The sequence below is a fragment of the Sparus aurata genome, chromosome 11 (assembly GCF_900880675.1).
Source record: "Sparus aurata chromosome 11, fSpaAur1.1, whole genome shotgun sequence".
In the NCBI taxonomy this organism is placed as follows: Eukaryota; Metazoa; Chordata; class Actinopteri; order Spariformes; family Sparidae; genus Sparus; species Sparus aurata.
The window spans coordinates 3,517,814-3,540,195 of NC_044197.1; the positions used below are offsets into that span (position 1 = coordinate 3,517,814).

Sequence of the window (22,382 nt, forward strand, 5' to 3'; positions counted from 1 at the left end):
TATGAGAACGGTACATGCAAAAAGAGTGGAAGATGCTAAAAAAGCTCTGGCACGAGGTCTTCATTCTCTGCAGGTTGTGACCTCTCTGAAATCACAGTTTCAGAAGTTAACTTCACCATCATTGTTGCTCTGTCGTCCTGTCTCTGTCTTTTCAGGTTATATCAGGTGAGAGCTTTTTTTTTTTTTCTACCACAGGCCATCCGTGATGTAGTGAATGACTCATAAACATAAAAACATTTTAATTTTTTCATCAAGACAAGGTTAATAGGTTTGGGAGGTAACATCATGGAGTATTTTTTAAACGAATCTCTTCTTCCTGTTGCTCTCCTCCCCTCGCCCAGTCCTGTGTCAGCTCAGGTCATTTCCAAACACATTCTGCCCTTTTAACATTTAAATGGCACCCCGGCTCCTTCTGCTTAGCTGTGTTTGCCCTTATCCTTTTTTAATTGTCATTCTGCAGAAGAGAGACCCTTTATCTTGTCCTTGCCTCGCCCCCCCACAGTCGATGTCCTCTCTCTCCCTCCCCTCTACTTGTACCAAAGCATTGCAACTGTACCTGTCCTGCCCAGTCACTGGTGGAAAATTACCTTGCTGATTTACCGTGTGATATTAGGCAGCCATAATGGACCACTAAAGCAGATAATATGGGCCACAAATCTCCAGAAGGAGAGACACTTTAACTGGTTGTTGGCGTTTGATCATATGTCTGCTCCGCGCTCATTTTTCTCGACCCGGAACAGAATGAATATTCATGCAAGGTTTTGAGTCACACAGCCCTCGACAATAAAGAGGGCTATTTTGCATTAATCTATATGCAAACAATGCTCAAGCAGGTGCTGTTTGCTTATGTGGTGGAACAAACTGCGACATGGAAGCAGCCCTGTGGTGTCTCCAAGAGCTTACAGCTAGCACACTGTTACTACACAGCCAATGGGAGGGCACTCAACACACTAAATTACACACTTACTAGTTCTTAAATGGAAGTTTTGTTCCCACTATGTCTCAAAATCCTGACCATTAACCATCAGCTGGCTCCTTTTAGTAGTCTTGACGTGATTATCTCTATCTCAGTAGTGTTACACCACACAAGTTAACATTCTCCAGAGGGGTGTTTTGCTATAAGTATCCAAAATTGGGAATCTGAGAAGTTGAGACAGTATACACATCGTTTTGTTCTCCACAGTATTTTCGTCACACTTCATGTGTACGAACAGGCGATGTAAATGCCTTCGTAGAGAGACTTTGACCCCAATTTGTGCAATTTATCATGTCTTAAAATAGAGCTTTCAGGAGTTTGACTGGACTTGACTTGCTTCTTTCTGACTGACCATAGCCTGAACAATAACTGGATTTTGAGGGCTTATGTCAACATTTAGGGTTAAAACAATCCAAATATGTACATTTCACCTCACAAAAACACATAACATGAATAAATAATCTTGTCTGGAATCTCTTTGATATTTTTTTTACAAACATTTTACAGTTTTCGCTGCTCTCTGGTGGACAATCGATGTCATAGTGACACTGCTCCTCAAATTATTGACAGCCATCATATCAGCCTGACCAAATTATCGATCTAATATGAGTTCAGATTACAACTAATGAAATGATTTGTTTAATTATACAGAACACTTCACAGTTCCATATTCCAGCTCTGACTAAATGTCCTGATCATCATGCAGCTTCATTGTTGTTACATAGCAGCACAGACCTGTACAGTTCTCGTCATGGTCTTGTAATTAAATTAACATGATTCTGAGATTAGCTTGTTCGGCCTCGGGGACACTGTGGGTGTAACAGGTAGGGGAGATATTACATTTGTAACATTGGCTCATATTAGCTAAACATTTACAGAAGCTTTAATGTGGCTGACTGAACAATTCCCACTGAATCCTGAACAGCTAATCAATGAAGTACTTTCATATTAGATTTGACACAAAGCCCTGGATTATTGAGAATAAAGAGACGTGAACATTAACTTCAAATCAACATGCCAACATCAGTTAGCTTCACTTAAAATACCGGCTACACCTGGTCAATGCGAAAAAAAAAAACTTTTGTATTTAGTGTGAGCTGAATTTTAATTGTAACTTCACACATTTTGACAGCAAAAATAACAAATGTCGTAGACTACACTTCAAGGATAAGGCTGGCAATTTTTGTGGACTAAAAATCTCATGAAAAAAACAAAACCAACAATGTCGGGTCATCGGCCAAACCTTCCAGACTTTAAATACACCAGTAAAGAACAGTCAAATCATACACAGATAGGTTAAGATACAGCTGTACCACAATTAAAAGATTAAATAGAGAAAAGTTTAAACTCCATATGCAAATAGTGTTGGAACAAATAATAAAACAAATACAAATAAATATATTGAGAACAGTTTTGTGACTATTTATCATTTTCATACAAGCAAGGGAGGTGCTGAGTGATGTGAACAGGTGAGAATCTTTGTTAGGATCTGATTTTTCTTATTGCATGACAGTGATGTGCTCAAGCATCACCGTCCACAATCAAACACTTTACACCTCTATAGAATCAGGCCCTGAAAATAATGGATAAAAACGCCTGTCTGGTGGCTTCACTGACAGTCTCCTTCACTTGTTTTCTCAATTTACAATGTATGAATTTATAAATGAATCAATAGTCCAGCCGCAGAGCCTCAAAGACAGTAACAGGGTAACAAGGTGCACGGTGAATGGCAGCTGTAAAATATTGCAGTGTAGATCCAAATTTGTAAAATCCGCTTTCTCCATTAAAGGCTGGAACACATTACCAACTAAAATCCAACACAGGGATGAGAAACACCAGTCCTTCTTTATATGCAGCCACTGCGCTTCTCAGTCTGATCAGCTGATGGCTTTGTGTTCGTCCAGGTGTCAGTGGTACACCTGTGTGACCCCTGAAGTCAAACTGTTCACTGCTTTGAAATAACTTCAGTTGAACAACAAAGATTCCCGACTATCAACTGCACTGAACCTTAGTTAGTGTCTGCTGAACCGTGCGTGATGTTTCCTGGCCTGAGGGCAGCAAGAAGAACGCAAATTCATACATTTATTTATGTTGTTTTTTAATTAGTAAATGTTTCTTAGAAATGCCTCATTTAACTTTTTAGTGAGTTAATCTCTTCGGAGCAATATTTATTCAGATTGAATAAAAAAAATATACAATTAAATTAGGAAAATAAAGCAAATTGCTCTTTCACATGTGACTGATTTAAAGCAGTTTACAGTAATGGCTGATTTACCCTGGAAGCCGCTCTCAGTGCAATAATATGTTGTCAGATTCTTAGGCTAAGCTAGCAGGCTTCTCTAAGCACCTCTTTTCTCAAACAAAGTCATCAGCGCTCTGTGTTGGAGTGATGAGGTTTTGCTCTGTACTCCTGTTTGCCCGCAGGAAGCAGCTTTGTGCATCCCATACTCAACACGCTGTCTTTGTTGGGAATGTAAAGGCATACAAAGACGCCTGCAGCCTTCACGCTCGTGTGTTCCTCTGTGTGAGCGAGCTTCCATGAAGAATCGCACTGAGGCGCCGTTCTTATTGTTTTGTGATGCTGAGCTATGGTATTGTGCATTTCCATTTCAAACAAATATAGAAAAATATATAAAAGTGTTTAATTTCTTATGACTGTCGCCTGTTCAGAGTATCTGGAGTCATGTGCTCGGTTGTGGAAAATGGCGTCCCTCTGGTGCTCATCAGTTTAGGGATCTTGTTCTTTCAAAATCATAGAAAAAGTCTGATGAACTCAAGTGGGTAATGAGTTAAAAAGCTGTTAATTAATGAAACTCTGCTGAGATTCCTCAGGCCTGATAGCTCTGAGCAGGATTAGCTTAGCTTTAAGAATTACAGATGGCTGTTGATGCCAACAACTGAACAACGCACTCATCGACAAAAGGTTATTGGGCCATATTGTTTTATACTTCAGTGATGTTGAAATAGAAGTTGACATAAACTATCAAAATCATCTCTGGAAGTTGGTGTGTTGTTTTGATTTGTTGCTTCGGGAAGTTTGTTGAGTATATAGCCGCTCTGCAGCGTCACCTCCATACGAGCATCCTTGTGTCGTCGTTCATTTGCATCAAATGCAAAGTTTTTTCGAAACAGCACTCCTGCTGTTTTCTGTGTCAGCCTACACCTGTCACCAAGGCTCTGCACTTGCCACCTTTAATGAGCTATAACACCATAACAAAACGAAGCGAATAAGACGAGTGACGAGGAGACAGCACTATGAGTAAGGGAGACGAGGCGGCAGCGGCGTGTGTGTGTGTGTGTGTGTGTGTGTGTGTGTGTGTGTGTGTGTGTGTGTGTGTCAACTTGCTGTCGCTGAGAAGTGACAGCGGGAAAACACAACTGGTACAAGTGTGTCTGTACTGTGGAGAATGAACAGTGAAACTGTTACAAACAGTCTGTACGTGGAACAACATCAACACAACGGCTTTGACAAGAACTAGGAACTTGTTTCATATTCGCCCTCACGGCTGCTTGTTAAGTTAAATATATAAAACTTATAATACAGATATTATTTACCTACAACCAAAGAAATAGATCCACTTCACTTTCATCTTCTCTTTCTATTTGTTTACAGATCGCTACGTGCTGGTTGGCAGTCGTCACGACAGCGACCAGGGGGGCGGGGCCTCGGCCATCATGAATCAGCTCATCGCCGCGCTGACGGAGCAGACCAAACGAGGATGGGTGCCGGACCGCACCACCGTGTTCTGCTCGTGGGGAGGCTCGGCCCTGGGGAACATCGGGTCCTATGAGTGGGGAAAGGTCAGCGAGCACGGCGGCATCTGCTTCATTAAATGTCACTTCAGGGTTACAAAGGTTGTGACTCCGGAAATGATTTAAACTGAGGCACGCTGAAACACAACTAACAGAAGCAGGAACAGGCAACAAACGTGTACCGGACCATTATACACTAGTAATGCATAAGGATGTCTAAAACACATTATAACACATTATGAATATTCTTAAAAAACACATGTAGCGCTGTGTTATAAACACTGACTTTCACTTTCAATGTCCACATAGGTATAATACATTAAAATAATGTTATAGCTCATTATGATCAATATTATAGTGCTTATGACTTTTGAGAAATAGTTATATAGCTATTGGTGCATTGTAACGCACTATAGGAACGTTCAAACTGGGTAATAATCATTATAGACACAGAGCTCATAGAAGCTGTTTCCACATTCTTCTTTCTCCATCGTGTTACTGGTTGGGTTTGTTAGCAGTTAGCTGCTAGCTGTGCAGCCGGAGAGCATCCAGGTCACTTGAGTGGAAGAAGAAAACAACAGATAGATTCACCGGAGACAAAAAGGCGAAAAAGCACTAGGAGACCGCGTACCACGTCTGGTTGACGAGGAGGCCGCGGCTTCTAACCTGCCGCTGATTGCCTCAATGATCAGCCTAAGCTCCACAGCACCTCTGAAACACATAAGCGCAGGAAAACCACCCAAACAACCCCAAAAAAATAGAATTTTCAAACGATGTCAAGAAGAAAGCGGGGCAGCGATTGAAACGGTTTCTTTTAATGCCAGATATTTTCTCCCATGAGAATAGGAACGCTGCCACAGTAGAAGAATAACACGCCACAGCTACAATCAGACGATATTGTTTCCACTGAGTTGGTTTATTATCGTTATTGTCACAGTTCTCTTTGCTGACAATTACTTTTCCAAAATAATTATAATAAAAACACGCCGCTTACAGCAGAAACAGTGTTTGTGCAACAACCGTCGTGGGTTCGGACATAAACTCAGATCGCACCGCAATTAAAGTTTTTTTATCAGATGGTTCAGAATGACATTAAAATTACATTGCGAGCTACAGCAGGAGACGAAGAATAACAGCCAATTAGACGACAGGACCGTAATGTAATACTGGAAGAGACACTTACGTGGACGTGAGATAATGATGATAATGATAATGTGACGAGTGTGATGACAACAGATATGGAATTATGAATATCGCTGGCAGTGTAATGATGGCAACCTGTGTGTATGTGTGTGTGTGTGTGTGTTCCCTTCAGGATAACAGCGTGGTCCTGAGGAGCAGTGCGGTGGCCTACGTCAGTCTGAACTCTCCGGTCCGAGGGACGGAGACGCTCAGAGCGACGGCTTCTCCGACGCTGCTGCAGCTCACTTCAGACATACAGAGAGTAAGTGATCGGTGCTGATGGCTTCACCATCACTGCAGCTCCCCACAGGTGCACAGTGTTCAACTGCTGCACCACACCTTAGATATGGAGGGTAACCTGCAATATTAATACTGTCAGTGCAACTCACCCCAAACATAGCGACGACGAGCATCTTCATTATCAAATAATTCGATCAAGACACACTCAGCTGATCTGACTCTGATTATCTTGGGATTCTTATTACTTATTTTTGAAGCTGATGTCATCTCCTGCATCACCTGCAGCTTCTAACACTTGTCATTGAGACCGTTGTGCAGACTGTGGATTTGAAATATACATGGGACCAGACCCTCAACTGAACTCAATGTAAAACCAATTCAAGTGACATCATGGAGAACATGATTTTTGGGGCAAGGGGGGGAAATAGCTTCAGGGAAAGTTGCTAAATTGGCAACAATGGGCAGAAAATCTGTAACAGATGCAACGAATCAGAAGTTATTACAATGAAAGCAGAGCAGAGGACCGGGGGGACAGGTGAGACGAGCAGGATGCACAGGAGCAAAAAACAACAGACGACCAGACAAAGAGTCGAACTGAACCAGCGAGGGGAAGATGTGCAGGTGAGAGACTCTGGGGACGAGGCAGCGATGATGAGGCTGATGAGGGACAGGTGTGGAGGAGCACAGGAGGGGAACAGAGCAGGTGAGCAGGAAGTGACAGTGACGTTGAGATGGTTTATAAAGCATGATCACGGAGGAGCAACGTAACATCACGTGTGTCTGCGCAGAGTGTTGCCATCATAATCCTAACGAGTCTTCCTAAATGTCTAAATGATATCCTACAGCTTCAGGAGGCAGAGCTTCCATACACGGTTATCTGTTTAACGTAGCAAGAGGGGTGATGCAGAATCTCTCTCCTGTAGCCAGAAGAGTAAGAGGTGAAATAGGTCAGAGACACTTCTGTACAGTCTGTAAACACAGATCGATCCAAGGCCTCCTGATGAGGTTTACACAAACAGTTAGCTTACCTTGGTTTGATTCATCAGACATCTGTTCTGTTTACACTTCTACAGTAGCTTTAAGTATCTCAGTTGCAGAGACCATGAGAATAGTCCAATCATGACTGTCCTTGTCCAGGCTTACAATATACGTATGACCTCCTATCGTATGGAGACAGGCTGACGAGGGAGAATTGTATTTTTCCTCAACAACTACAAACTTTATTTCACAAAAGGTCGCGGACAATTCAGACTCAAGCCGAGAAGCGGAGAAGGCCACTTACAAGATTACTTTCAAATGTACTTTCAGATCCTATGTAGTATTTCTATAACATCACAGTAATTCTCTGACAAGTAGCACATTATAGTATATTACTTAAAGAGCAACTACCTATTAGGGCTGGAAATATACATATTTTATATTGTTCTCTTGATATCAGACGTCAGGTGTTGCCTTTCCCTGATTTTAAAGGCTGCATTACTCATAATAATACTTGCCTTTATCCACTTTGATGAATATTAAGTTTTAATGTGGATATAATGACAAACACCTCATTGTGTTGATATTTTGTGAAAGTCCCAATAGTCATTTTTTGTCGCAATATGGAAATTGAGGAATATTAGCATCCTTTATGCTTCATTATACAATGCAGTATGAAGTAAAATAATAGTTAGCTCATTAAATAATGATGAAGTCCACAATATACGATAATAAATCATATTAGCACATGTATTACTGTGTTTACTACAGTTTCTGTTCACTACTTCCTTGGACTGTTTCTCCCACACCGCGATTATTTTACCTCATCAGTGTTCCTAATTTAGTTCCGCTCTAATCCCTCCAGCTCCTGTAGTTCCCTCCGTGCTCTCTCTTTGTTCTCTATCTCTGCTCTCTGTAACAGCTTGACATGAAAGATAACACAATACCGAGAGAAAGATAATCACAGGAAGTTGAAGTGTGTCACCTTGTGGCGTGAGAGGGGGGAGGTATGACACTGGACCTCACTCTCACCCCGTCACACACACTTCACTCTCACACACAATCTGCAGCGGTCATTCTCCTGATTAAGTGCAGCGGCTCGATGATTCAGCCTCCCAAACTGTCTCTTTATTCCAACCCGGGGGTGTTTTGTAGATACGTTAAAGCCCCTCGCAGACATCATCTTCCCAACTTTCACCATCTCTTTAAACTTTGAAAACTTTTGCCTTAAAAAAAAATCATAAAAAACGCACACCTCATCGTCACTCTCTCTCATTTCCTTCCTCCACCTCCACAGCCACCTCCTCCTCCATTTTTTTTTTTTTGTTCTTCCTCTTCTCCCTTAAGCACTACATGCCCCTCTCTCTACATCCCTGTCTCCCCACCACGCTCCCTCTTCCTTTCTATCACTTCTTAATCTCCTCTTTCATCAGCAGCAAGCGCCGCATCTCCCCACCCCTCTCATTTTCCTCATTAAAATCTCCCTCTCACCGCCGCTCTGCCTTCTCTCGTTGTCTCCTCGGGTAACGCTGCACAGTAATTTTTATTTGTGTCTTTTTTTCTTTTTTTTTTTGTTAGTCATCCATCCTCTGGAAGGGTTCATGTTCCTGCCAGGCGCCCAGGCAGGTACAAGAGGTCAGGAGTGGACAGATAGTACAACGTAATGTCCCTTCATTCCCTCTGCTCCGCTATAAACTAACTAATTAGCAGGAATGGTCTCGGTCTACCTGTGACATTCAGCTGCTGCAGCCTCCGCCATATAAAGAGAGGAAGAAAAAAGGAGACGGAGAGAGCAACTTCTACTTTTGATGTCCCTTAATGAAATATCTTTCACAGGAAAAAGGGGGAAAAAAAACTCTGACAATGTGCAGGGTACTTAAAACTCTCTGCGTCTGCCCTGCATTTTCTATCAAAGTCATCCCGTCTGTCAGGCTTCATGTTCAGCTTTTCATGCTCGTAGCAGCAGCAGCAGCAGCAGCTCCAGCAGCCGCCTTCTTTATGGAACGTGCTGTATATAAACCTTATGCTCAGGCATCACTCTTCCTGGTCATAAATACCCCGGGGACATTAGTGCAGTAGGAATGAGGAAACTTACAGGGGGCTTGTATAGAGCATGCTTCACTCTGATTGGCTTCCTCCTCATTGCCTGAGGACAATTCCTCACTCAACTCGACATTTTTTCGATTCAAATCCTGCTACCCGGCGCCTAATTGCCTATATATTGCTCCTTGGGTCCGCTCGGATTGACGGTGCATCAACCCCACCTGTAAATTTTTCAGTGTTGTGTCTGAAAGCCGGCGCTGCGCCAGAGAAAGCTGCATTTTGGAGATCAGTCACGAGTGAATAATTTGATCCCTGCTTACAGATTACATTGGGGGGGTTGTTTTGGTTATTACACATAAATAATGCTGTAATAATGCATAATGGAGCTCATTTGTAAATTATTTATATTTTATTGACCTGTAGTAAGAACTCCTGAGATCAATTAAACGTTGAACCTAAATCGAGACCTTTGTTAAGTTGACTGTTGCTGATAATGTTGACAACCAACCACCTTAAAATGTCGCTGCATCACTAAAGATATATGAAATAAATTCAGGTTTGGCTGCCAGTAACTAGTGCTCCTCTATATACTCTCTTCAGACATGCACCCTTCATCCTGACAGGCAGCAGGTGATTTGAGAGCGAATGAGGAGAACAAATGCATCCGCAGTTTTGACCTACCGTCACTCTCCATCCCCCCCGACAACCCCTCCTACCGGTTCCCACCAATCCCATCTGCAAAGGGCAGTTGGAGAAAATAGAAAACTGAGCTTTTAATCAAGAGTGAAGTCTTGCACACTCATTTTCCCACGGGCAGTTCAAAATCAGCATGTCTCACATCCCAGACCGTGGGGATAATTGAAGGCGACAATGTGAAGCGCTGCTGCCAGACAAAAGCACAGAACGTGTTGTGTGCAAACACGCTCGCTCAAATCCAAACTGAGGGCACAGAAGATTAAATATTTTATATGGCACTGAACCATATTGCAAGTTAGATATTATAAATGCTCCCTGCTTTTGAGCTCTTTGAGTTTTGATTTTATTTTTTCCTTCTGTCGCTTCCCTCCTGGATCGATTAATATTCACGTACGTGCTTAAAACAGATATTATCCTCCTGTCATTTGATTTTTTTTTTTACTTACGATAACGATCTGCTATCAGAGTTTACAGACCAATCTCTTGCTTCAACCGTTGTTGTGCTAATACAAGGCGCATCAAGACTGACAGCTGGTCCTGCTAATTCTCCAGTCAGGTGCTGTTAAACCACCGCAGAAGAAGAGAGCGCGATGAGATGATGTCGTTTAAAGAACGTCAGTCAAACGTCAAACGAATGCTCGTATTCAGAAACTGTGCCTTTAAACGAGTCGTCAGGACTTATAGAGCCTGGTGTGGTTGCAATGTATCATGGGAAAACATGGTGGGCATTGCCTGCTCAGGCCTGCGAGAGCCGACCAATGAGAGCAGAGTGCACTCTTCAGTCGGGGATTTTTAAAGAGACGGGCACTAAAATCAGACAGAGAGGGGAAAGAAGCGCTGCAGTCATGGACAGTACATGTAAACATCTTCTACACCCAAAATAAGAATATGTACTTGAAAATAAGCTTCATACAGCATGTGACCTTTAAAGTAGCGACGGCCTCAGTGGACATTTAAGTCACATGCTTCATCTATGTCATGATTTATTCACTAAATCTGTTTCCATGGTGCTTTGCTTCATTTTGCTTTTGTCTGTACACCAATGTTTACACCCAAGTCAAGCTTTTTCTGTCCATTATTTCCAACATTTCCTCTCCGCCTCTCCCTCTTATTGAATTTGTATCACTGTGAAATCCTGTTTGCTGCTGTGACTCGTCCTTGTAGCAGACTCTAGCAGCACGCTCAAATGTTTCCACGCAGCCAACTTTGCGGTCCCAACAGTGTCTCGGTGCGTTAACAAATCAAAGGGTAAAATACATCATTACAGCTCTACAGAGTAACACTACCCTAACACAGATCCCTCCAAGAGTCCCTCCTCAGTGTTTACTTTTTATTTACCCTCCCGTCTCATCTTGCCTCGCCTCGTGGTACCTAATTGTCCATTCGGTGGCAGCTGTATCTCTGGCACACTCTATTGCACTATTCATCATCTGAAGAGTCTCTGAGCTGCCCCAGGTACGCTCCCCACCTCCCAATATTTAGAAACAGATCTAAGCATGTCGTTAATCATGTTTGCGCAACCGCCGTAATACTTCCTACTTATCTTACTTTGCTGGGATCTGTCTGCCAAATCGAGATGCTGCGGCACTGATAGTTTTGGAATGGGTGCTTGGGAACCAATTATAATGCAACCAGATACTTTCTTTTGAAGGGGATTTACACTGTGAGTGGGGACAACAGGGGGGTAGATGGACAGAAAGGAGGCGAGTGGAAGAGGAAAAAAAGGGCTCAAACGGAGAAACAAAGGGAAGCTTTGGTGGCTAGAAGAATACAAAACAAATGGAGGGAGGCTTGCGCTTTAATTGGATATTGTTCCAAAGATGTATGTGAGTCTAGTCTCCAGTCGGCTCGTGGGTGGCTTGTAGCAGGTAGCTCCATTTGAGAACAAATGGCCATCGGTGGACGGCACATTGTTAGACTGAAAAAAGACCAAAGGGGCAAATCCTTCATCTGCCCTCTCTCCAAGAAATGTCACGAACCCGTGCAGAGGTGTTGTCTCCCTTTGTCTTTGTGTGTGTGTGTGTGTGTGTGTGTGTGTGTGTATGACTGGTGTGTTTTCTTGGTTTAGTCGGCTACTGTGGTGAGATTTAAACCCCTCTGAGTGTGGACCTGAGTTGTGTGTATTACAGGCAGCAGTGGTATCAAACTCTGTGTTGTTCATATAAGAAGTAATGTATTTGACTCCAAACATGTTATTAGTGGTAATCTGGATATTAGCTCATAGATTATTAACTTATTTCATGTATATTTCATCCTTTATTTATTGTTTTCCACAGTTTTAGTGTTATTTGATGATCTCACAAGTAATGTTTGACATGCAAGAGCACAAGATTTTGACACCAGAAACTCGGATTTCCACATGTTTAGATGAAGGATTGTAAAACTATTTGGGTGCTGTTAGAAAGGAGATTAAATATCGGAAAGGTAAAGGTGTCCCGTCACTTGGAGGCTCTTCTGAAGCTCATAGAAGATTGGAAAACTGCAATTTAGAGATTTGACAGCAGCTTCTCTCGCTGAGTTTTCTGGATTGTCTTCACTGTGAAAGGTTCCTTTGATATCGATCCAAAGAAGCTAAACTCTGTTGTGTGTTTTTGATGTTTTCTTTACTATGTAGTCGGTGGATGTCTTAATTTTACACTTTAATTAGTTACTCTTTAGATCAAGAAACAAAGTAGAGTGAGAAGTACATCGGTGGCATCAATTGTCATCGATCAAAATGGCAAATACATGAAGTTGACGAACAATTGAGCAGAATTTAGAACAGGTTTGTTGATTTCAACGGAGAATCTTGTTTGACAGTTTCTGTCCTTGGTTTAAAATGAGAGGGGCCCAACTTTTAATAAGTACGAAACCAAAAAAAAGTACTTTTTCCTCAAAACTTTGCTTTTCTCCCTTGCTTTTTAGGACATGAGCTGATTTTTAAAGCAGTAATTTTATTTACTCTCTGGCGAATCATGTGGTCTTAACTAAATCTGCTTACATTATGTCGCTGCTGGTTTATGAGCCAATTCTGCCTTCACGTTGCATTTTTGTTTAATAGGACTAGACCGTGCTCATCTGGTCCACCAACTCACTCCCATTCGATCTGATTGATTTGATTAGAGAGATTCTCCAGCGAACCAGCACTGTAATGAACACACGCGCTGTAAGTAGATTTGTGAAATATTGATGAAACACGTTGCCAGCAGCCTCACTGGAGGCCGTAATTTTTCAGCATTAATCAGGAGCAGAATTTGTTACCCATTGTGCGTAAGTGTTTGTTGTAGAGACACCGCATTACATCCCGATCGACACGCATTGAACCTGTGGTGCAAATACTGAGAAGCACGTCTCAAAACCAGCTTTGTACTGCCGTAAACTCACTTCTCAGTGTTTCACTCCGTCTCTACCTCACCCACCTGTCTCTGCCATATTGACATCAATAGAGTCCGGCAGGCTGATGGTATTTTCATGCACAATCCTTTCAGGAATGAACAGGCGTAGTTGTAATCCTTTCAAGTGAGTCAAGGCTGATTATCGCAGGAGTGACGTTCGTGTTTCCTTGTTTTTCAGCGTCTGGTTCAGAATGAGAAACACGGCGACGTCGAGGCATTTTAACTACAGAGAACAGAGTTAGCTCATCACTGTCGACAACTTTAAGTTCCAAACGTGTACTGTTGCTATCTACAATTATATTACACATTCATGAGCAGTACATAAACATTTCTTAAATGCTTAATGATACAATATCATGTATTTATAAGCAGATTTAAGTGTTTCATATTTGAAAATTGGTCAAATACAGTAAACACAGCAATACTAATATGAAACATGTCTTCTTAGGAAAAGTTATACTTTTATAAATATCTTAAAAACCTCATTATAGCTACATACAATTACATTATAGTGTGTTATGAATCACTGCCTATATATCATGATGAAGGAAGTCTGTGTTTGGATCAACCAGAATGACATGTATTTTATTGGTGAAGTTAGCATGCTAACCAGCTAGCTCAGGCTTATCTGGTCTAATACTGCTTTTTACTTGAAGAGGTGATAGTCAACAGCGCGTCTTTGTTCCAGCTGGGAGATGTGAGTTCACTTCTTGGTCAAGACAGGAAATATTGTTACATTTATTTTCCTCACTAGATAGATAAAATATAACTGTACTCCCTCAGACGTTTAGATCCTTTCTTTTACCACTTTTTCAAACTGGACATAATCAAAATCAAACTCACCAGTACAGTCTTGGTTTGTCACTTCTGGTTTGGACAAAGTAATTCCTTAAATCACAGAGTGAGATGCGACGACCAAACTCTCCTGTACCTGCCTGACATCGCCTCATGGTCTTTACTGGAGCTCCTGTAAATCGCCTCTGTACTGTATCCCTGTCTTCAAACTGGCATTCATTAGTCTGGGTTCAGTCCCAGTCAGTTCACTGGGAGGTGCCTGAGCCCGGTTGAACTAAGCCACTTTGAGTGCAGTCAGCTCACCTGTGACTTAGCTCCACAGCTAACTGAGGTACTTGCTAATGGCAGCTAATTGCTGCAGCCAAAGATCAGTAGGGGAGACTGGGGTAAGATGAGCCATTTTTTTATATTTAGGATCACTACATCAAGGCAATCATTGTTTTGTTGCGAACTAATATATCTGCATATATTTCAGGATGTTGTGCATCCCTTCAAACAAACAGAATGAGTGTAAACATAACTGTTTCGATGATATGTAGCATGTCTTGTGGGGTAAGTTGAGCATATGCGGGGTAAGTTGAGCCGTAATTGATGTATAAAACAAATGTGAAATTATCTATTGGGTTCTAAACAAAATTCTCATGAAACTTACGATAGACTAAATTCACTTTCAAGAGTGAAAAATTGTTTTTTGGAAATAAATGTGGTTCTTACCTTCACAGACTCCATGAAATGATGCCTTCCTCCTAAATATTTGGTCACATGATCAATGTTTTTTACCGTTTCCCAGCAACAAGGAGTGGCTGGACTTACCGCAGTCTCCCCTACAGCAAAGATTGTAATGATTAGCAGCGGGCATTTATGCTGCCCCCCTTATACTTGAAGCTTTCTTTAAATTTGAGCTTTTTCTTGCAAACAGCACCTGTGAGAGTAGGGATGCAATGTGTCTACATATACTAGCAGGATAATACATCATGAAAAACAGTGAAAATGCAGAAATAGTTTCACTCACTGGATGAAATAAAGGAACAAAAGGTAGCTGAATACTCAAAGCTTTTTCCTCATGATCCTAAAATCTCACATAAAAGCTGTTCCTCCGAAACAATAACCACACATAATCATAAATCATCCACGCAATGTATCTCACATGCCGTAAACCTTTGCATACTTTCAATATGTTGTATTTTTAACACAGTTTGTATTCACTGGGACAAATCCTCCTCTTGTACTCGCTCTTAGAGAATGCCGCGGACTGGAAAAAATTACGGCTGATATTTTAATTGAATTATGACACCATGACAGGCTTTCAACTCCAAAGAAGGGCTCACAAGACGCCGGCTTCAGAATCACACTGTAAATGGTAAATATGAACATCATCTACATTAGGGAATATGCATGGGAGTCTAATTTATACGTCTAATTTATATGTTTTCACACATAAAACCAGTGGAAAAGAAGCTGCCGGTAAATCACCAGAATGAGTCTCTGACTTTACGGCCGTGCAGCTATCCAAGATGGTTCGACAGCACACTTGGCATAATGTTTGAAATAGTACGCTGTCTGCAATATGTTTGAATTACCACAGTTCTTGTATTGTCAGGGAAAGGCGTTGTGCCTCCATGAATATGCATTATCGTGAGGAAAAGGCTGCTCGGGCCTCGCAAGGTATTTATGTGTCTGTCATTGTGGCCCTTTCATCACAGTTTCATATCATAGCGACGGGAACGCATATGAAAATGTGTGTTAGGTGAAGAATGAGCACTGTCATTGCTTGTGGCTGTGACATTCGTCAGGTGCTGTGGGTTTATGCATCGCCCCAGCGGTAGTTTGCAGCCTGCCTGGTAAGACGCGAGCTACAAACAGGCAGGTGAAGTCACGTTTACTGCAGCTTTCTTGAGATTCATGTCTACTTCTTAATGTATGGCTCCTAAATGAATTAAAGATAGATAACAGCCTTATTTGTGTCTAACCTGTGGTCCTGGAATATACATTATTACTATCAGCCAGGATTAATCAATGCTTATTCCCTAAGTGCACTGTTTCTCAGTGGACCGTCCTCTGCATGGTTGACTTTTAACCTGCTCAGCAATCGTTTTATCAATCGCTGGAGAGAAAAAGTGCAGAGGATTCCTTTACTGTGAGTGGGGGAAAAAAGGCATTGTACAGCATGTGGGTGATGCATAATTATGCATAACCTAATTACCTTGAGGGATATTTAAGTACATTCCCATCTGTTTCACTGTGCAGTTTTTTTTTTCCAGGACTTATTATTAAACATTGGTTGTTTCACTGATGTGATAAATATTTACTCTCAGTTGTGCTGACTGTCTGCAGGTTGTCTGGTAAATAGCGACACCTGCTGGATGTTCAGGTACAGCCGCCGTTTCGTCTCTTTGTACGAAATAAATTTGGGATATTTTGCCCAGAAAGCAGTTCTTCCTCATTCTTCCTCTGTCATCGTTCAGCCCAGACGCTTGAACATGCGCACGATTAACATTAATTGAATCTTTTCAGTTTCTAATAAAAAATAAATACCCTGTAGTACAACTTTGTGTGCAGGTGATACACCGGTCCATCCAGGTGTGATGACATAATGGATGATGGCTGAAATTAGCAGGCTCCAGTTCTGAGCTAATGCTAGCTACCAGTGCTCTCTGTTATAGTGGAGAGTCGCATTCTCTGGAGAATCTGTCTTTTACAAAGAAATCTAATGTCCAGCAGCTTTAAACAACTTCCGCAGGTTTGTGAAGGCGACCGAGAAAGACGGGGAGGGTCGAATTGTTCACGTTACAATCCACTCACAAGTTGCTGTCAAAAAAGCGTTGATATTAAACGAAAAATAAAGCAGCCTGAGGTTCTTTTATATAATGATAATATTCAATTTTATGTAGGTTGTCCACACACACACACACACACACACACCTCCTCCTTTGCTCTCCGGCGGCTCTCCTCTGTGTCCGTCTAATGATCTCCTGCTTCTCTTTTTCTACTTCACGGTCGATATTTATTCAATATTTCATAATCTGACGGTCAGAGAGGCGTTGATTTGCATTTCTTCATTTTTGTGGCTATACTTCAACACTGTGTATCAATAGATCATGTATTAGATCCAAAGTCAAATATGATGATGTCATATCATTATAGATTTGTAAAATTGCACATTCAGTTGATTTTGGGAAGTTGATGCATCAGTTTAGATGATCTAAATCTATGTGGTAGTTCACAATTTGGACATTTCAAGCTAATCTCATTCATTTTATCACAGCTCTAACTCTATATACTGTTGATCTTGACCGGTGTTCCTTTACTGTCAGGTAAAAGTTAATTATAAAGGCTAGTTTTTAGGCTGTCGCCTCTCTCCTCCCTCCTTCCCTTCATCTCTTTGTCTCTTTAATATCCCAGTCACTCATCTCTGGATTGCTGGAACATGCTTTTCAGTTCAACAGCTGCAAATGGCTTTTCCAAAGACCACGGTCCGGAACGGAATTATTATTATCATCACACGCATAATGCAGAGTTGTTTTTGTCATTTGGCACTTTGTTGCTGCTGTGGGGCTGCATGCTGATTACGGCACGACGCCACTCTCCGCCACCCTCCACTTACTCGACGTGTCGTAACGCTGCTGTACGCTGAGTGTACAGAAATGTTTGGGGGCGGAAAATGTAAAGGTTTAATTTCATTCAACTGTGGTCATAAAAATAGTATATTCACAAATGTGCCGGAAAGAAACGCTTTAAAACCTCAGGGGGAAAAAAGACTGATTCATTTACAGATTGTTTTATGAGTGAGCTCGTCCATGTGTTTTCATATCGTGATTTTATTCTGAAACCCCCTCAAAATATTTACTTTACTGTACTCAAGCAAGGATTTAACCTCCAATGTACTCACGTGGGAGGATTATCTGTGTTCAAGCTTTCACGTCCGAGTCCAGCGAGCCATCCTGTGTAACGCAGATGATTTTGTAGATTGAGAGGTATCGAGTGGCGAGCTGAGATCTCACAATGATTTCAGTCGCTCCTTATCATAGCAGACAAAGGAATTAAATATTGATTCCTGGTGTGGCACCACAGGCAGAAATTACTCATTCTCTCTGCTCGCTCACTCCTTCCCTCCCCGCTCACTTGTTTATTCTCTCTGGCCTCCCTCTCCTTTTTTTTTAACACCTCCCTTTCTTTATTATTCCCTCTCTAAAGGACTCTACTTTCATTTTGACTGTCTCTGTTCCTCTTTTACTTCCTCAGACACAATCTTTTAGTGCACCGTGTCTGGTTGTTAGAGAGGAAAGAGGAGAGGAGAGACACATGGCCTGACTTTAAATCTTCTCTCCTGGAGATGGAATGATAGTCTATCTATATATAATCCTACTTTGTGACTTAAGTTGAGGTATTTTTCTCTTTGCCCCTCCATTTTCTTTTATTGTCGGGATTCAAAGACCGCACAGGCCTTTAAAGTGCTGAGTGAAAGCCGTAACCTCGGGTCACCTAAATTCCTTCAAACACCGGCTGTATATTCTCTAAAATCTTAGTTTGATGAAAACACGGGCGAGAGGTTAAGATAGATCTTCATCCAACGCTGCAATCTAAGATTTCTTTTTTCTTTTCCTTTGGAGATAGAAAATAAGAGATAGCAGCCAAAGTCAAGAGGAAATCTCTTATATAGGTTGGATCCCTGTTGGGTTCACAGACTGAAATACCTGCTGGGTTACAGCTGCGTGTCACCAAAGCACTTTTAATGTACTGCAAGGACACAACAGTCACACTTTAATAGTGAAACAAGATGTGTGTCATTCTGGTTCATTATCTGTCACTCGCATGGAGGCATATTTCACAAGTTTGAGTGTTTGAATAATCAAATCATCTCCGGCGAGCGGCACCGCTGTGTGTCTCCGCCAGCACTGACCCTCAGAGAGAAACTACTGTAAATTGTCTTAACTTGTTCACTCGTGGATACGAGGTGGACAGTGCTTGTTTTAATGGCATACTTGCTGGCAAATTGGATGGCTCAGTGGCGGTGGTGCCTTTTTCTAATCACAGACATTCATGCAAATCGAGTTCAAATGAAGTTCATCCAATATCTTGGTTCAGCAGCGGCATTCCAGTCTGCAAACACAGAGGTGAGGAGGTGCAGCTGTAGCTCGTATTCAGTCTGATGCTGGACGGACACTGGACACAATAACAGATACAGCTGAACAGTGTGATCCAATATGAAATATGTACCCGGTCTGAAGCTCCAAAGTTGAGGATGATCAATGTCAGACTAGTGAATGTTGATTGTACCATTTATTGTGTAAGTAAGCAGTGTTGGGGAAACTACTTTGCAAGCGTAGCTTGTAAAACTACATGTAGTTCAGCCTGGCAATAGTTTGAACAAACTACATTTTTACCCCTGGAGAAATGTAGTTTGTAAAACTACTGCTAAAAAAAGTAGCTTTAGCACTACTACTTATACTCATAATACTCATTTAACTCAGCGTTAAATAAATCAACATATGGTGTATGTGAAACAAAATATCATAGCCTACAAAAAATTCACATGCCAGAAGAAATATGCCTCTCAACTCGAGAGGAAAAAGTCGGAAAAAGACAAAATTATTGTTGTTTTCGGCTTTCAGGGCTCACATGTGAACACGTAGGTCGTGTCTGTAGATGCATCTATATCCAACATGTACGTGCTCAAATATGGCCGTGGTTGGGCTGGTGCGTTCGGGGTGCATCGGTGGTAGCAGGAGGGTCGTCCATGACGGACTTGTGCCATATGAGCTCTGCCTTCCTTGGCACAAAGACCCGCCCACTCTGTGAAGCATTTGAATGCTGCCAGCGCGAGCCAATCAGAGGCAGCGTTGGCTTGGCATGTCACGACATGTTTCATGCCTTTTTTTTAAAGAAAAATAAAATAACATTTATATTATATAGGTCTTTTTTAAATACAAAATATTTCATGTTATAGGCCAAAATTGTACAAAAAATGACCTTAAAAGTAGTTGAATTATTTGACGCAGCACAAATATGAATGTAGTTTAACTACCAGCAAGTTACAGCAAGTTACAGCAAGTTAAGCTCTGTAGTTCAACCACAAGTAGTTTACGTCTCCCCAACACTGTAAGTAAGCTTCAGTAGGGGCTGAAAGTGCATCTGAACAGCACACTGGCATCATTATGACTTCAGCTCGAATCAGATTTGACTCACAGATCTGGTGACGTCATTTGTCTACTTGAAAATTACTCAAAACCTGTGAGGCACATGGTGTGATGAGTCAACGTTACATTTTATTTTAGATGTAATACATTACGCTTCTTCAGAGCAATTTGTTTTATGTGTTTTTGCTGCTCATATCAAGTCACTAAAAGCTTCTGGAGAGTGGTGATAACGGGTTGTGGTACGCTGGAGTCATTTTAAGGTAATCATACAGCAGCAGATTGTGTCCTGGCTGCAGGAAATGGAGCGCACTCACCCGGACTTCGAGTTCTGTGTGTAATCACTGATGTTCACCGGGAATGAGTGGTCGTCACCGATATCACCAAAATACTGCTCTCTGGTCATTTCAGGCTCATGGACTCAATGGAGCTGGATGAAGATGAACATGCAGACACAGGGAATATGAAAGTATGAAACTGATTCTGGCTTTCAGAGTCACCAGCAGTCCAACTCGCCCGTTGGCCCTTCATCCGTTGACTTTGTGCAGCTGGTGAATCATCTCTCTCCAACCTTACAAAACATTTGAGATGATTCATGTAAGAAAATAGAATTTTCATTTCAAGACTGTGATCTCACACAGTCCCAGCTCAGCTCAGCTCAACGCTGAATCAGACAACCCTCCATTTCACTTGACCTTATTCCAGCTCAACTGGGTCTGACCTCTGGCTGTCACTATTTCCAGAAATCAAGGTCGTATTCATTTGAAATGACTCACAATGATTCAAATGATTTCAAACTCGAATGCAGTCAAATGCCTCAAACGAGGATGTACATTTGACCCTCCTAGGTTAGGTGGTAAGCTAGCAGGCGAGTCTGCAGATTTGTCATTGTTGTATCACAGAGTATCACAGCTGCCTTTACTTCAGCGTCCTCGATGTCAAACCCAAAATTACTTTCACACGCTGCCTCTCAGGTGGTTTGGCGTCGTTACTGTCCGACCAGCACGGCTCTGCTCGCTTTAGTTCTCTGATTGTTTTCTCCACAAAACAACAGAACATTGAGGATAGCTTCGTTGACTTACAGGTCAAGAGGAACAGAGGTTAAAGCTGATGCTGAAGTTTCAGAGCTCCCTCTGTTGGATCGCAAGGCAAACTACAACGAGCAGCCTAATGAGCTGCTTGAATATGAACTTTTCACCCTACGCTCGAACAGGAGTCGGAATATTTAATATAAAGTGACAGTCCCAGTCCGACCTGCGCTCAGATTTGTACCTGACTGATGAGATGACAGTGACTCGATGCAGTTTCTGCTGTGAGGGCTGCCGACTTCTCTTCTCTTTACTCTCACAAACTCATAACTGTTGTGTTTAATTCCTCCAAAATCAACAATGTGAGACGTTTTACTCTCATTGAACACAGCTTGTCAGGAGTCGTATCAGGCGCATGCAGCCAAGTGACAGATATCGTCTGTTTTCCTCTTTAACCCTCTGTGAGGAAATATAAACACATTTTTTTGTCTTGACATCATTTTTCGGACAAAAATTTCATTTCCTGGCCGACCACAGAGACACGCGTTGTTGGCAGCTCAAGGTTGCTCATGTGTGCACATTTAAATCCATGACAGTGTTGCCAAGTTAGTGAGTTTATCTGACCCGAGAGTGAGGAGACAGATGTCGGACACTTTCCCCGGAAGGTAGAAACCGGTCCTGCCTGGTGAATTTCTTGTAATCAAACTGTGGGGACTTCTTTGCTTGGCATAGCGACAGCACTCTGGGTTAACATCTTCATTCAGGGAGTGGAGTATGTTTGTAGTGCTGTGTGACCCGTACGCAGCCCGGCCCGCAGAACTCTACGTAGAACATGAGCAGAATTGTTCTGAGCGAGGATAAAAGCAGAACTGTGGGCTGTTTTGCTCTCCACGCTGGAGGCGGAGGAGTCTGGTATGTCTTTGTCTTGTTGAATGCCAGTGAAAGAAGTTTGAACATTCAAACAAAATGAAACCTTGAACACCGGCCGTCTTTTTTTCCTCTTTCTCACTCAAACAAAAGAACATCGCATTCTTCCCATCGACACGGCGAACTGATACGAAACAGTCGTGCTGGTCTCCTCGGCGGCGTTTTCAGCCTCGTGTTCGGCTGCACTGTGGAGGAAAAGAGGAAGAGATGAACCTGTTTCGACGCGCTCCCAGCACACACACCTGCAGCTGAGATG

At 42.0% G+C, this 22,382-nt stretch overlaps 1 protein-coding gene across 9 annotated transcripts in view; it reads left to right on the top strand.

Moving 5' to 3' along the window:
• The window catches only part of naaladl2 (N-acetylated alpha-linked acidic dipeptidase like 2), a 422,647-nt gene that overhangs the window by 294,970 nt on the left and 105,295 nt on the right, over nt 1-22,382 (top strand). For all 9 annotated transcript variants that reach the window (XM_030432206.1, XM_030432202.1, XM_030432201.1 and 6 more), the window contains 2 exons: nt 4,590-4,777; nt 6,045-6,173. In XM_030432206.1, the coding sequence (XP_030288066.1) occupies nt 4,590-4,777; nt 6,045-6,173 (317 nt within the window). The remainder of the gene's footprint in view (nt 1-4,589; nt 4,778-6,044; nt 6,174-22,382) is intronic.